We start from the raw sequence: 15,695 nt of genomic DNA, 5'->3' as shown, positions 1-15,695 counted from the left end.
TAACTTCCACTGTCCCGGGTAAGTTAGGTGTTTAGAATGAACTAAAGTGAATGTTCTTGCTGACTTAATTATGCATTGGTTTTTCTCAGATGTGCTCACAAAATCCCTACGGTATAAAACTAACGGTCGCTTGGCATTTAACTATCATGATGAATAATGCTTCTCTAGAAGAATGTCTTAGTTACAACCAGGAAGATCAGATAAACATCTTGCAGTTTCTCTTCCTCTTCCTTTCCTCGTTCTCTGGCAGCAGGCATATAGATCCTTCAGCAACAAGGTTTTGTGGTTCTGATGCCTGGCTGCACACCAGAATGCCTGGGAACTTTTTGAAAATGCAGACTCCTGGACCCTCTCTCAAATGACTGAATTTGGTCTTCCAGGAGCTTGGCCTGAGAACCTGAATTTTTATAAAATATTTCCAGATTATTCTTATGCAAATGGCTTCATCTCCATACTTTGTCTAATCTGGAAACATGGACCTGGGAATCCAATGGAAGTGTGCAGGAAGAGTGACCAGCAATATAGCGGGAAAGACTTCCAACCACGGGATATAGCTCTTATTTCCTTTTCCTTCCCAGTATGAGGGACTGGCCAGCTTGCTGGCTTTTCCACTATTGGCAGGAAGTGTCTCTTTCCCATAGCCCATTGAATAATACAACACAACCTGCTGCTTTTCCCCTACTCACCTGGGCTGGAAGCCACCCAGTTTTAGCAAGGCTTCCCCCTACACCTTCTCCACCTTTCCAGTCCTCCCCATTCCTCTCTAACCTAGGCAAGTGTGTACTAACAATAGGTTTTTATATACATAAAGGACTAAATTAAGGCTTATCCTTTTTTTTTTTTTTGAGACGGAGTTTCGCTCTTGTTACCCAGGCTGGAGTGCAATGGTGCGATCTTGGCTCACCACAACCTCCGCCTCCTGGGATCAAGCAATTCTCCTGCCTCAGCCTCCCAAGTAGCTGGGACTACAGGCGTGCGCCACCATGCCCAGCTAATTTTTGTATTTTTAGTAGAAACAGGGCTTCACCATGTTGACCAGGATGGTCTCGATCTCTTGACCTCATGATCCACCCACCTCGGACTCCCAAAGTGCTGGGATTATAGGCGTGAGCCACCACACCTGGCCCTATCTATCTTTTTTAAAACAGACTTTAAGAGCAGATTTAGGTTCACAGCACTACTGAGCAGAAATTGCAGAGTTCCCATGTGCCACCTCCTGCCCACTCCCTAAGCACACTGCCAACACCCCCCACCACAGTGGTACATTTGTTACAATCAATGAACCTGCATTGACACATCATCATCATCCAAAGTTCATGTTTACATTAAGATCCACTCTTGGTGTTACACATTTTATGGGTTTGGACAAGTATATAATGACATGTATTCACCATTATAGTATCATGCAGAGTAGTTTCACTGTCCTAAAAATCCTGTGTGTTCCACTTATTCACCCCTTTCTCCCCACAACCTCTGGCAATCACCGATGTTTTTTTCTTTTATCTTTTTCTGTTTTTATTTTTTAATAGAAATGAAGTCTTGCTATATTGCCCAGGTTGGTCTCGAATTTTTGGGCTCAAGTGATCCTCCTGTCTTGGCCTCCCAAAGTGTTGGGATTACAGCCATGAGCCACCACGCCCAGCCAGATTTTTTTTTTTAATTGTCTCCATAGTTTTGCCTTTTCCAGAATTTCATACAGTTGAAATCACACCAGATAGAGCCTTTCCAGATTTGCTTCTTTCGCTTAGTAATATGCATTTAAGGTTCCTCCCTGTTTTTTCATGGCTGGATGAAATTTCTTTTTAGCACTGAGTAATATTCCATCACCTGGATGTACCATAGTTTATTTAGCCATTCACCTATTGAAGGACATCTTGGTTACTTCCAAGTTTTGGCATCTATGAATCAAGCCGCTCTAAACATCTGTATACAAGTCTTTGTGTGGTAGACATATGTTTTCTACTCACTTGAGTAAATACCAAGGACTGTGATTGCCAGATGGTAGGTAAGAGTATGTTTAGTTTAATAAGAAACTGCCAAACTGCCTCCAAAGTGGCTGTACCATTGCACATTCCCCCACAGTGAATGAGAGGTTTATCTAAATTTCAGAGGAAAACTAGCTCTTCTGGAATTTTCTGCAGTGGAACGTGGAGAGTGAGGTAGGATGAAGTGGGAGTTGGAACCAACCTAGGGAAGTGGCGATCCAGTGAAGTACTGACAAAAAAGGCAGAAGGAGAGCTTATGTTTCTGTTCCTTTTATGCTTTCTCTTTTCTAATAACTTCCATGCCACCACAGATCCAACCATACACTAGCCCTGAACTGGGCTAAAAAGTCAGAGACAAGGACTGTGGCTGGTGAGGTCTGTTCCCTACGAGACCCAGAGCAGGGAAATCCCAAGTGCATCTGGTCAAGAGGAACTGGGTCTGCTATTCTTAGAACAAGGTTTCCCTCAAAAAATATTAACTGAAACCATGAATGAAAACCTCAACTCTTCCTCAGTTTGCCATTTGAGGATCTGAAATCATTCATTCTTTCAGAAAATATTTGTTTAGAGCCTGCTTTGTGCCAGGGAGTGAGCTGGGTTGCTGGATATGATTAACTGTCTTGTACCGTCAAGGGCAGAGTTCAACGTGGCTCACATGTTAAGTTTATCATTAGAGGGCCACTGGCTCTAGGGCACAATGAGCAAGCAGAGAAGAGGAGTTAGCATGGTAAGCATTTGCTTTAAAAGTAAAGGCCGTGTTTATGTCAAAGTTCCAGTGCATAACTGTGTGGTCAGATCTGCTGTGAGTCTTCTGCATCAAATAATGCTCAATAGAATGTGTAAAGGAATTAAATGGGACTTATGGGGAATGAATATTGCCCATATGAAATAGTGAAATGGGCAGAATGAGATATATTGCCATTTAGGCAAAATGATGTATTCACTTGTCCCAGACTCAAGTTGCTTTACAAAAGACTGGACAGTTTGTATCTTTCTAGAACTTTGGGGGATAACATAGTTTTCAACTAGTGCCTGCTTTCGGTTTAATATTCCACCTAAAATTATACACATGAGGAAGATAAATGATTCTGTTAACAAAGAGTAAGATCATCTTTATCCTCAAGGACTGTGATTAAAGGTCAGTGGTTAATGACCAAAATTCTAATGTGGTCACTGGGGTCCTGGCAGAATGACATCTGAAACTCCTTGGATATATCTGATGACACTTTAAAAAACTTTTTAACAAGCATGAAGGGTTAATACAGCATAAGCATTCTACAGATGAACCAGCTGTTGTTGTGTATGCTTAGGCCTCCCAGACATGGTGTTAGGCCAACCTCACACTCCATCTTGTAGGACCTCTTTAAGAAAAGACTTGGCTAGGTGTGGTGGTTCATGCCTGTTATCTCAACACTTTGGGAGGACGAGGCAGGAGTTAGAGACCAGCCTGGCCAAGATGCTGAAACCCTGTCTCTACTAAAAATACAAAAATTAGCTGGGCATGGTGGTAGGCGCCTGTAATCCCAGCTACTCGGGAGGCTGAGGCAAGAAAATCGCTTGAACCCAGGAGGTAGAGGTCACAGTAAGTCAAGATTGCATCGCTGCACTCCAGCCTGGGCGGCGAGTGAGACTCTGTTTCAAAGAAAAGAAAAAAAGAAAAGATTCACCTTTCCTCTCCTGTTGTACTGCCCCAAGTCTCAAGTGCTGTGCAAGGCACGAAAAGGGAACTCAGTAATGGCATGTCAGTAGAAAGATTGAATGACTCTTAGCAGCTTTGCACAGTTTCCAGTGAAATGGAGCAGAGAAGAGCCACATACCCATATTTCTCCTATCAATAGAATTTACTTGGCAGTTAATACTGAAAGCCAAAAAGATCAGGACAAATGTTTGTTATCAAAGATGCCTCCCCTTGAGTAAAATTGGTTAGGATCAGATTAATTTCCCTCAAGAGCAGCACACACCTAGGGAAAAGGGCTTTTGTGCCAAAGGACTTAATGTTATTCTTTCCCTTCAAATGCCATTCTGTCTCTAGGGAAAAAGAGCTAAAACCAACAAACAAAAAACTCTGAAACAAGGAGAAAAAAAGATGGCATCCACAAAAAATAAAAAGAGCTCAGCTACAGTGTAGAACAAAGTGAAAGTCCTAAGCAGAAACAGAAAGAGACCAAGATATTATTGATAGCCCAGTTAGTATAACCCAAACTTTGATGTCCTACATTAAATACTGGAAAAATTCCATGGGCTTCTAAAACATGCATCTTTCCTTCCAGGGTATAAAATTCTAAAGAACTTATATCCTATAACATATGTCCATGAATTAAGTATTTTTTTTTTTAAGGAAGATGCCAGTTTTATTTAAACACAAAATGTGCACATAAGCTGTCTACTCATTTTCTTCACTGCACAGCCTGGCATTGGGGTTGATGACTCTGATGGCCAGCTGGGCAGCTCTTTCCACAATGGCTTTGCGGTTCTTGGAGGAAACATTGTGAGCGATCTCAGCACAGTAAGATTTGTTGCACATCAGCAGCACTTCCAGCTCCTTGACGTTGTGGACCAGGAACTTCCGGAAGCCACTGGGCAGCATGTGCTTTGTTTTCTTGTTGCTCCCATAACCAATGTTAGGCATCAAGATCTGGCCCTTAAACCTTCTACGAACCCTGTTGTCAATACCTCTGGGTTTCCGCCAGTTACGCTTAATTTTGACATGTCGGTCTGACTGGTGCCGGATGAACTTCTTGGTTCTCTTTTTGACGCTCTTGGGTTTCACAAGGGGTCTAAGGGCGGCCATGATGCCGAGGAGGTGATCGCTGATACCTCCGTAGGCAGCGCCGAGGAAGAGAGCGAATTAAGTATTTTTAAAAAGGCGGTTCCTTTTTGAGGTTGGTAAAAAGGAACTATAACCAGCACCTCCAGTGAAATGGTGAAGGACGTGAAAATGTGGCCTTGTTTCCACAGCAGTCTTGCTGTCCCCAGTCTTGCTCCCTCCAAACCATCCTTCTTATTGCTGCTGGAGAAATCTTTCTAAAACTGACATCAAATCATGTTACTCCCTAACAAGGCCTAAGAGCTTTGAGAGTGTTCCATGTCTCTAGAATGGAACCTACAGTCATCATCTGGCCTGTGCCTCCTTCTACAATCTCATTTCCTACCTTTACCCCACCAAGCCCTAATTCAGTGATTTTAGCTGCAAGTCATTCATCTGATCTTTTAAACAATGAAAAGGAGACCAGCAGCCACTTAATCAGAGTTCGATTAAGTCATTGGCTCCATTTCTCTGCAATTCTCTTGTCTTCTGGTTGGCTTCCCATAGGGCAAGAAAATGGAAACCAACAGCTCAGGTGTATGTGCTTCCTCTTCCTCTTCTGTGTCCAATAGCTGTGAGTGCATCCCTTTCCCCAACCATCAAACCAAAGTTCTGGGCTTCTTTCTGGTTACACATATCCAGTCCTAAACTAATGTCCCTGAGGAATTCCAGGGTGAATTTGCTTAGGCCTGGAGGACATGCCTGTCTGAGAACCGACTGTGGCAAGGAAATGGATTATGCAAATTGGCTAAGGACAATCAGGGCCCATCCCTGGAGCTGGGCATGAGATCAGTTATACCATTCCAGCCTCAATTCCATAGCTGTGAAATTTTGAGGGAAGGAAAGAGTGGATGCTGAATAACCATCTTCAGAATCCAAACTACTTACAATTATTTTATTCTGTACTACGTGTCCCTGCCCTCTTCCTGGAATGCTCTTTCCCACCTTTCTGTCTAGATAACTCTTACTCCACCCCAGCTCAACTATCTCATCCTCTGTAAAGCCTTTTGGGATCTCTCACCCAAATACAATAGATCACACCCTTCCATGTGCCATTCTTATACCCAGTACAGACTTAATGTATGGTTTTTTCCCATTGTTCATCAATTATTTGTTTAATAGGTTTGTCTTCCCAGGTAGAAGCTTAACTCCTTGAGGGCAGAAACTCCGGTGTCCCTTTACTCGTAGTACCTATGAAATGCCCAGAGCACATGTGAGTGTCCTTTGGATAAATTCTGGGTTTTATGAATTCTGATTCACAATTTAAATATGGATCAACAAGTTGTGTGCTTTGTGTGTTAGGTGTGACCTTCTCTGTCATCATAAACTCGAGAAAGAGATGGGTCCTCAGAAGAAGTATCTGGAGACAGGGGCACCGGCAGATGGAAGGTGAAGTAGTTATGTCTCTCTCTCTCTGGTCTTCGCTCTCTTGGTCTGGATTTAGAGGAATCTAAAGGTCTTTGAGGGTGCAGGGCATTATTAGTTGCTAAAGATGCCATCTGCCCCATAAAGGTAGGAACCAGGCAAAAAGCTTCTCAATGGGAACCTCAAGCTGGTAACCCGGCCAGCCAGATGACCTAATTCCATGTTACAATCCATGCTTCAGATCCTTTTATTAGTCCTGATCAGAAAGGAGGGAGCAAGGATGCCCCAAATACTATTTCCTTTCTCCTCACAGTTCTGAGAAAAACATACGACTTTAACCTTTCCTCAACTTACTCTATCAAAGAGTGAAACATTTACAAAAGATGAAATAAAACGATCATCATTAGCAACAATTTTTAAATACACTTATTCTTGGTAGGGCACACTACATGCGGCAGAGAAACATAGAAAGCAATTGGGCAACTTCAGGGATGCAAATAATGAATTAGCAAATGAGAAGTGCTCTGCAAAGAATAACACGGATGAGCATAATGCAAATATTCTGGCAGGTCCTGGGATTCCAAGATGAGAAGACATGCACTGTGTTAAGACGCGAGTATCTGTCACTGAAGGCACAAAGGCAGCAGAAGACAGGCTCCATGACCTCAGCAAAGTCACATATAAATGTAATGACTAGAGACTATTAATAAGTACAAGATAGTATAGTATGAATTATACATTTGTGATGGCACAGCAGCAACATTATTTGACTGATTACTGAGGGAGTGATCAGTGTGGAATGATATTAGTCAGGGCAGGCTTTTGAAGGGGATGAGTCACAGGTTTTTTGAACAAGAGGCTGACACGATGTAGTTGGTACTCGAAAAATATTATCTTAGCAACTGAGTAGAGGATGAACTGAGATGGGGGAACACAAAGCAGAAAGACCAGGTAGGAGGCAGTAATGCAAACGAGGTGTGGGGAGCCTGGACTCGTGTGTGGGCTGTGAAATAAAGCTGGAATGGTTTAGAGCAGGCAATGCAGCTGATTGCATAACGGCGTGGGCTTTTCAGATAAACTGACTTGGGCTTCAATCCTGGCTTCACTACTGACTAACTGTGTTACTTGGGTAATTGGGTAACTAACCTACCTGCTCTAAGTCTATCCCATCATCCACAAAATGCAGAAAATAGTAATACACTAGTAGAAGTTTGTCATTTTTGTTGTCCGGTATCTGAAAATTCTTCCTGACTTGAGTGAATTTCAATGTAAGTGGGAAGCCACAAAGAGGAAACGTTCTCTGCCTGCCTCTGGCAGCTAGGACATAGACGCATGCTCTGAGTAGGGCCGGCTGGTGCGCACACATCTTTCTGTACTTAGGGGTAGTGATGCAAAGGCACTGTGGTCAGTTTGAGATTTTCAAGGCTGCTGTGGTAGGCATGAGAGTCCAGAGGCATGGGAACATGTCCTGGGAAATGGTTACAGTGGTAGAACCTTAGCTCCGTGCTCCACTTCTTTCCTTGGCTCTCAGTGCTCCACCTTCCTATGTATGCTGTGCGTTGCCTGATATACTTCCAGTAAGTTCCTTTTCTGCTTGAGTTACCTTCTGCTTGCCACCAAGAACCTTGACTGGAATACAACCTCAGTGGGTTGCTTTGGGGATTGAATAAGATGGCTCGTATAAAGCTCTTAGCCCTGTACCTGCCACGCTCTGAGCAGGGCCAATTGGTGAGCACATGTCTCTCTGCACTTAGGGGTAGTGATACAAAGGTGCTGTGATCAGTTTGAGATTTTCAAGGCTGCTGTGGTGGGCATGAGAGGCATGGCTTGGCTCCATGGTGGAGCTAAGAAAAAAGAAAGAGTGAAAGAAGAGTCACAGACTCTGAGAACTAATTAGATGTGAAAGAATACAAAAGAAGAATGGAAAAGGTAAGACCAAGTCTGCAAACCTGCCTTCCATATCATGGTTCTGCCTTTAACAAGAATATGGAAGCTGACAGGAGAACGCCGGCTTGTAAAGGAGCTAGACAGCAATGGCAAAGGAGCCCATCTCTCAGCGTGTTGACCGAGAACACAGTGTTTTGCCGACATGATGAAGCCTAAACTTGTTAGCCAGGCCCTTGAAGTACTTCATAACCCTGTCCCAACCTGCTTGTCCAGCCTTGGCTCTTACCACTCCCTGAAAGGCACTTGATGCTGGGGTCAGAGCCAGCTGCATGGGGTACTGCAAACACACTCTGTTATTTTGAGTTTTGTTGTTTGAGCACCCTGGATTCTCTTTGCTTGGAATATCCCAACCATCTTCCCTCGACTTCAGCTCTCCATTTAAGAACCAGTTTACATATTTTCTCCTCAATGAAGCCCTTCCTCACTCCTTCTGGGCAGGGTTACTCTCTCCCTCTTCGGGGCTCCCACAGAATTCTGTTCATGCCTCTCCGATAGATCATGTTTTATTCTAATTTTCTCTTTGTATCTTTCTCTATATGGTCCCTGACACTAAGGGCAATGGCTTAGTTGTCCTTGTGCTGCCAAAGCCTAACAATCTGGCACAGAGACAGCACTTCACAGGCTCCTTGTCGAACACCCAGAATATTTCTTTCTGTCATTAGTTAGAGATAAATGGGTATGACTATGAGATAATGAATCTGATTCAACAATTCACACACAAAAGTCAGTCTTGTTTATTATTTGTTAATGTGTCGAGCAATAATTAGTGTCCATTCCACATCTTAGCTCCTAAAGGGCAGAATTTGGTTTTAACTCACTTTGTACCAACAGGATTTTGCACCAATAGGTGCAGTAAGGTATTTGAAATCCTTTTTTAAGGTGCTGCTTTGATGTAACTAAAGCAACTTTGCTAGGATGCTGAAGAGACCCTGGCTGGGGACTCTGCTAAGAGGGGCCAAATCAGCAATCTTGGTTAGGTTTCTCTGTTAATCTCTCTCCAGCTCTGATCCCCATGACTCCACCAAGTCACCTTTTCCAAACAGGAGCTCCTAATGAAAAGAACTATTTCCTTCATATTTTCCCAAGTTAGGCTTAAGCACAAGCTTCTAGAGGAACATAGCCATGAGGCCAAAATTTAGTTATTTTATTTTCCATTGACCTCAGAAATTATTCTTTTTTATTTTACCAAATAGATTTTAGGGATTTTTATTTTTACATTTTGAATACATAATACGGTCCTATGATCCAAAACTCAGAAGTGTACAGTGTAAACTCTCTCAAACACTTTCTCCTAGCCATCCGGATTCTCTACCCATGGGCAACCAGCACTGTGACTTACCTCTGCGTTCTTCCAGAGACATTTTATGCATATTAGGATTTTTTTTCTTTTTTTTTTAAATTATACTTTAAGTTCTGGTACATGTACAGATCGTGCAGGATTGTTATATAGGTACACACATGCCATGGTGGTTTGCTGCTTGTCACCTAAATTAGGTATTTCTCCTAATCTTGTCCCTCCCTAATCCCCCACCCTCTGCTATCCCTCCCCTAACCCTCCAGGATTTTTTTTCCTTTTAATGCCTTTAACATAAAACATAAAGGCACACATAGTTTTGCATCTTCTTTTTCTCACTAAACAATTTATGTCTTATAGATCTTCTCATATCAATATGTACCAATACATATCTTTTTTCCTGGCTGTATGGTATTCATTGCATGTGTGGACTGTAATCTGTTATGCCAGTCCCCTATTGATGAGCCTTTAGGTTTTTCCTACTCCTTTCTGCTTTACAAACAATTAAGCAGTCCTTTTAAACCTCCCTCTAAGTTTCCTACCCAGCTTGTGTCTCCATTTCAAAACATCCAGTCACTCTCATCTCACAGAGAAAACAGGCCATTGACTGAAATTCCATCAATTGTCTGCCCCCCACCCGCCTTAGACTTTAAATTCCTTCAAACCAGGATGTGGTTCTCAGAATGAGCCATGTTCTCTCTTGCCTCGGTAGCTTTCCATATGTCATTTCCCCCTGCTGTCCTTGGTTTGCCCGGGAAACCTCTAGCAACCTTTCAAATTCAAGTGTGGATATCATGCCAGAAGGAGTTAATTAGTTGCTACTGTGTATTATCACTGAACCTTGTTCCACTCCCACTGTTGTACTCATTATCCTGCTTTAAAATTTGTGTACGAGTCTACGTTCTCATAAGTCTGTGGACACCTTGAGAGCTAATTCATACCAGGATGCCCAGCACTTAATATAGTCTGGTAGTAGAAGCTATTCAATAAATATTTGTTGAATAAATGAATAAATAATGTGGAGATATATGCATAAGGTATACTGACAAGAATTTGCAGAATAAGAATATGCAAGGTTGAAGAATGTGTCTTCAACCTTGTATACTGTGTTGGAAACAAAATGGGACCAGAAAGCAAGGGACCCAGGGCTAGTTCATAGAAACAGGAAATCCTTCCAACATGCTCATTGCTATATCCTCCATGCCTAGAAGAAGGGCTGGCTCTGACTGGTGCTGGCAAAGAACAAAGCTTTGTGTTATATTTGGATTTGAATCTGCTAAAGATAAGCTTTATTGCAAATAGTTTGTAAAGAGAAAGTTAGAATCAGAAGGGCTGTAACTTTTGGACTAACAGGAGAACATATGCAATACCCAGTCATGGATAAGTTTGCATAATGCCAGTGAACTTAAGTTGAACAAGTACAACCAATTGGCTTTTACAAATTTATTTTCTAGGTTAAGTTACACATATCCTATAGCCACTGGTTTTTCCAAGTTTGGTGCTAATCACATGTTTGATCTGGGAAATGAAACAAAATCTTAATGTTAATCTTGGGTCAAGTGGGGCTCCTGGATCCTTCCCTGTGCACATTAATGAGAGCAATAGTGTGACAGTCAGAGAATGAGCCACCATAGATTTAAATTGAAACATGCCCTTTACCAAACCTGGCCTGTCCCCAACCTCCTGAAGTCACCTGAACGCAAATATGCCCCTGCTCTCACTTCCTTGTCTTATCGAACAATAGTAACATATATGATAATGTCAGTTCTCCATCAGTTTATGAAAACAAGATTCTTTCATCCTAATGCTTCTGATCCAATATAGTGACTCAAAGATGTTTTTAAACCAAGATCAAATCAAAGCTTTAGCTTTATAATTTTTATTTCTACAGTGTTCAATATATATTTGTTGATGGACTGAATGAGTATTTTGCTATTAATTAGCTCTGTAACCTTGGGCCAGTTTCGTTTAATTTTTCTATGTCTCATTATTCTCATCTATATAATTGAGTTTGATGAAGTCATATTTTTCAAATTATGTTTATGGTTTAAACCCTTTCTTCAAAGAAAATCTTAAGGCCAGGCATGGTGGCTTATGCCTATAATCTCAGGGAGGCTGAGACAGGAGGATTACCTGAGGCCAGAAGTTCAAGACCAGCCTGACTAACATTGTGAAAACCCGTCTTTACTAAAAATACAAAAATCATCTGGGTCTGGTGGTGCACGCCTGTAATCCCAGCTACCTGGGAGGCCGAGGCAGGAAAATAACTTGAACCCGGGAGGCAGAGGTTGCAGTGAGCCAAGACAGCACCACTGCACTCCAGCCTGGGCAACAGAGCGAGACTCTGTCTCAGAAAGAACAAGAACAAGAAAATCTTAAGCAGAACCCAGCATACAGAACAGAAAAAAAATGAGGCTGCTCTAGATGAAATAGGTTTGGGGGCCCTAAGACTCCTCTTTTCCCATCCCCATTTCTGCTCCTGAGCTGCATTGCTGAACCCACAGGCCCCTCTGAGGTACCATCTGTACAAGCACTGGACTGAATAGAAATACAAATATAAATAGCATTGACTCTCAAACTTGTAAAAGAAAAGACAAAAACAGAAAACAAAAACCTATAGTTAACTGGGAGCAGAGAGTCCCAATTTGCAACCTCTTAATTCTTAGGAATTAAGATGAACCACCCAGAAAAATTAATCTGGTTTCTTTGCTTTGGAGGATTTTACATCAACTCGACTAATGTCAATCAATTTTGCAATGCTAAGCCGAATTGGAAATTTTATGTATATATTTTTGATAAATTAACAATGAACATGACTATGTTAATAATAAACAATGAACATGAGAACATGAACAAACTACAAATGAATATATTTTAGTAGACACAATTTCTCTACATATGAAAATGGGGGGAGGAATAAAGGGAATCCTTGCAGAGTGAAAAGGTTGAGAATCATAATGAATTTCTTTTTCTTTCTTTCATAGAAATAAAAAAAGCCAGAGAAAGGTTAAATGGCTTGCCTACACCTTCACAGCTTACTTAGTGGCAGATTCTGCATCAGAACCTGGGACTTGTAATTTCCAGCCCAATGATCTTTTGCTGACCATGTTGTTTCTTTATAAGTTTAGAACTTTACCTTGAAGTGTCTGGAATCCATGATCACAATGCTGCAGAATGATGAAATATCCACATGATCTCAGCATTCATTATCTGAGTCCCTGAAGTTTGAAGCAGTATAGGAGACTAAAAGTCATCATAACCTAGTAATGTTTACTTATCAAATGACTGCTTATAAAAGCCACTGAAGTAGTCATATCCATTAAATATTAGCATTGCTTCCTTCCTTCTAGGAGTAACTTCTTGTTAGGTGGGTATCTAGCTGATGACTGTATTTTTATACACAGTGCCGACACAGCACAACTTCAGTGCAAATCAAACACACTATATTTGTACTGTATTGCCAATGTGTGTAAAACAAATCTTGCAAATGGCATAGGATTTTATGAGATTAATAAAAGAAAGCTGATTGCTTAGTTCACAGTGAAAGAGGGAGAAGAACATAGGTGATATTGTTGTCGAGCAAAAGGGGCTCGCTGCCCAATGCACAGGAAGCCCATACTATGACACTGTGTTTTGGAGAAAAGAAAAGCTTTATATGAAAGTCAACTCCCAAAGAGACAGAAGTCAAGTTCAAATCTGTCTCCCCATGCCGGCTTCAAAGTAGTATTTTCATTAGAAAAGTTTCAGGGGGGTGGATTCAGAGATTAATAAGTGATTGGTGGAAGGAAAGGGGAAGTCTGGAAAGTCCTTGGGTGTGCTCAGTTATCTCTTCATGGTATCTCATGTGTCACATGTGCAAATTCAGGGGAAGCTGGTATGAAACATGCAATGGAAATTCAGGGTGTGTTGTCAGCAAGCTTATTCTGCACTGACTCCAGTTGGTCATATTGGTTCCAAAGGATTTCAGCCATTTCTTTTATCTGATAAGCAGAAGGAGTTTCAGCAGTTCGTTCCTTTTTTTAATCTGCCATCCTGTAAACTCAAGAGTTTGTTAGTCGTTGGTTTCTTTAACTCTTTGGGGCATAGTTTCAATATTGAAGAGGTAGATGGGCCAAATTAGGGAGGGCCTTATGGGTTTCACTAACGGTTTTCATTCTGATTGGCTTTTAAGCAGGGGAACTGATCATTAGATTCACCTCTAAAATTTTCATTTTGAAATGGGCAAATACACTAAAATATATAATCTAGCAATCATATTTCTATGATTCTATCCTATAGATGCATATCCATGTGTAGAAACAACACATGTATGAGGTTATTTATTGTTGTATTATTTGTAAGAGTAAAAAATGGACCTGGCTCCCATAATCAGCAAAAGGGGCCTGGTTGAATAAACAATGACATGACATGCAGCTGTCAAAACAAGGACGATCTTTACGTAGTGATACATATGGAAAGAGCTTTAGGACATATGGCAAGGGAAAGAAAGCAAGATACAGAACAGTGCATGTGGTAGGCTATCTTTTGTGTAATAAGGTGGGAGAAAATATATTTGAATATGCTTCTATTTGCCTTAAAAACCCTAGGAGGATTTTAAAAATATACAGATGGAAGGGATTATTATTAGAGGGTTAGGGTGAGAAGTGCAGAAGTGAATGCAGACTCCTCTGAACATCTCTTTTTATAGTGTGTTAAATTTTGAACCTTGTCAAAATATAGTACTTAATACAAACAAATCCACTTAAAAATCACTCTGACAGCTCTGTGGAGAGTGGATTGTAGGGAAATAGAGTAGAAGCTGGAGCCCATTTAGGAAGCCACTGAAGTAGTTCAGGCAAGGGCTGAAGGTGGCTAGCACTTGGAGGGAGCTGCTGGTGAGAAGTAGTGAGTTCAGGGGTGTGGAGCCAACTGGACTTGCTGGTGGATATAGTATATGAGAGAAAAATAAAAAAAATAAATAATTTCTAGATATTTGTCCTGAGCAAGTGGAGGAGAAGAGAAGATAGAGTGAAGGTAGGAAGAGCGTGCAAGGAAAACAGGATCAAGGGTCCTGATTTGGACACATTAAGACTGGCATGCCTCTTAGGTGTCAAAGTAGACATATCTACAATTGGAGAGACATCAAGGAGGATAATGACAGCAGAGCAGAGATGTTTCCAAAACAGTGAGTTCAAAACTAAAGGATTGAGAGGCCCTGGGAAAACTTCCTAAAATCCTCAAACATTTTTGTCAAAATATCCATCTTCACTATCATGATGTACAGATAAAATATAAAGTGAAGAATGTCTTTGGCCTACTATTGAATTTTGTTGGAAAATTATATCTCCAAATTCCAGTCAATTTATTCTTAGTTCTAAGAGTAAGTATGTAGATATCATTATAGCTTATATTTTGTTACATATGAAGTATCATAAATATGATCTCACAATTTGTATTGCATTTTTCAAGCTAAAGTTTGAATCCAAGCTTTTTCACTATTTACTATGAAATATAAGTGGCCTTTTTCAGATCCTGAACAAAACGCAAAAGGACCACTGTAGTTTGAGTGTGTCCCCTCCAAAATTCAGATGTTGAAACATAATGGTTCATGTGATGGCATTAGGAGTTGGTACCTTTAAAAGATGATTAGTCTATAAAGACTCCTCCCTCAAGAATGGAATTAAGGAACTCATAAAAGAGGCTTCAAGTAGAATTTGGCCCTCTTGCCCTTCCCTTCAGAAGATGCAGCAACAGGGCACAGTCTTAGAAGCAGAGAACCTGCTCCTAAGAACCAAACCTGCCAGAGTCCTGATCTTGGACTTCTCAGCCTCTAGAATTGTGAAAAATAAATTTCTGTGTTTTATAAATTACAGGACAGAATCCTAAAGTGGGAGAAACACAGGGAAACAGATATAACTTAAACATTTTCTCTTCAACAACAAGTTAACATCTTTATTAACAGAATACCTTTCTACATTTCCTAAATTTGTAATGGCAAGAGGTGGAGAGTAATAATTTTTCTTGCTTTACTGCCCTGGAAGTTAAATAAGTATTACTCAGTAAAAATGCAAAACTGCTAACTTTTCTTTTGTGCATTTATCCTGAGTAGGCCAGGCTTTGGACATGTCCTACTGTTAATACAAGCAGAGACTTACTGGTTGTCGTGTTTGCTGTGATGCCCGATGTGGTAGTCAGCTAGGGCAGCTATAGCAAATTTCCATGGACTGGGTGGCTACAAAAACAAACATTTATTTCTCATGATTCTGGAAGCTGGAAGTTTGAGATCAGAGTGTCCGTATGGTCAGGTACTGGTGAGGAC

General features: G+C 41.1%; 1 protein-coding gene across 1 annotated transcript; it reads right to left on the bottom strand.

Moving 5' to 3' along the window:
* Positions 1-4,320: 4,320 nt before the first annotated feature.
* LOC108313862 (60S ribosomal protein L32-like) lies at positions 4,321-4,823 on the bottom strand. The gene has a single exon (XM_037743437.1). The coding sequence runs from the start codon at positions 4,774-4,776 to the stop codon at positions 4,369-4,371; it is 408 nt and encodes a 135-aa protein (XP_037599365.1). The 5' UTR covers positions 4,777-4,823; the 3' UTR covers positions 4,321-4,368.
* Between the last annotated feature and the right edge of the window lie 10,872 nt (positions 4,824-15,695).

This window comes from Cebus imitator, unplaced genomic scaffold (genome assembly GCF_001604975.1).
Source record: "Cebus imitator isolate Cc_AM_T3 unplaced genomic scaffold, Cebus_imitator-1.0 Scaffold145, whole genome shotgun sequence".
Taxonomy (NCBI): domain Eukaryota; kingdom Metazoa; phylum Chordata; class Mammalia; order Primates; family Cebidae; genus Cebus; species Cebus imitator.
Note: the sequence above shows the minus strand (reverse complement) of the source record. Positions and strands in the feature narration are given on the sequence as shown.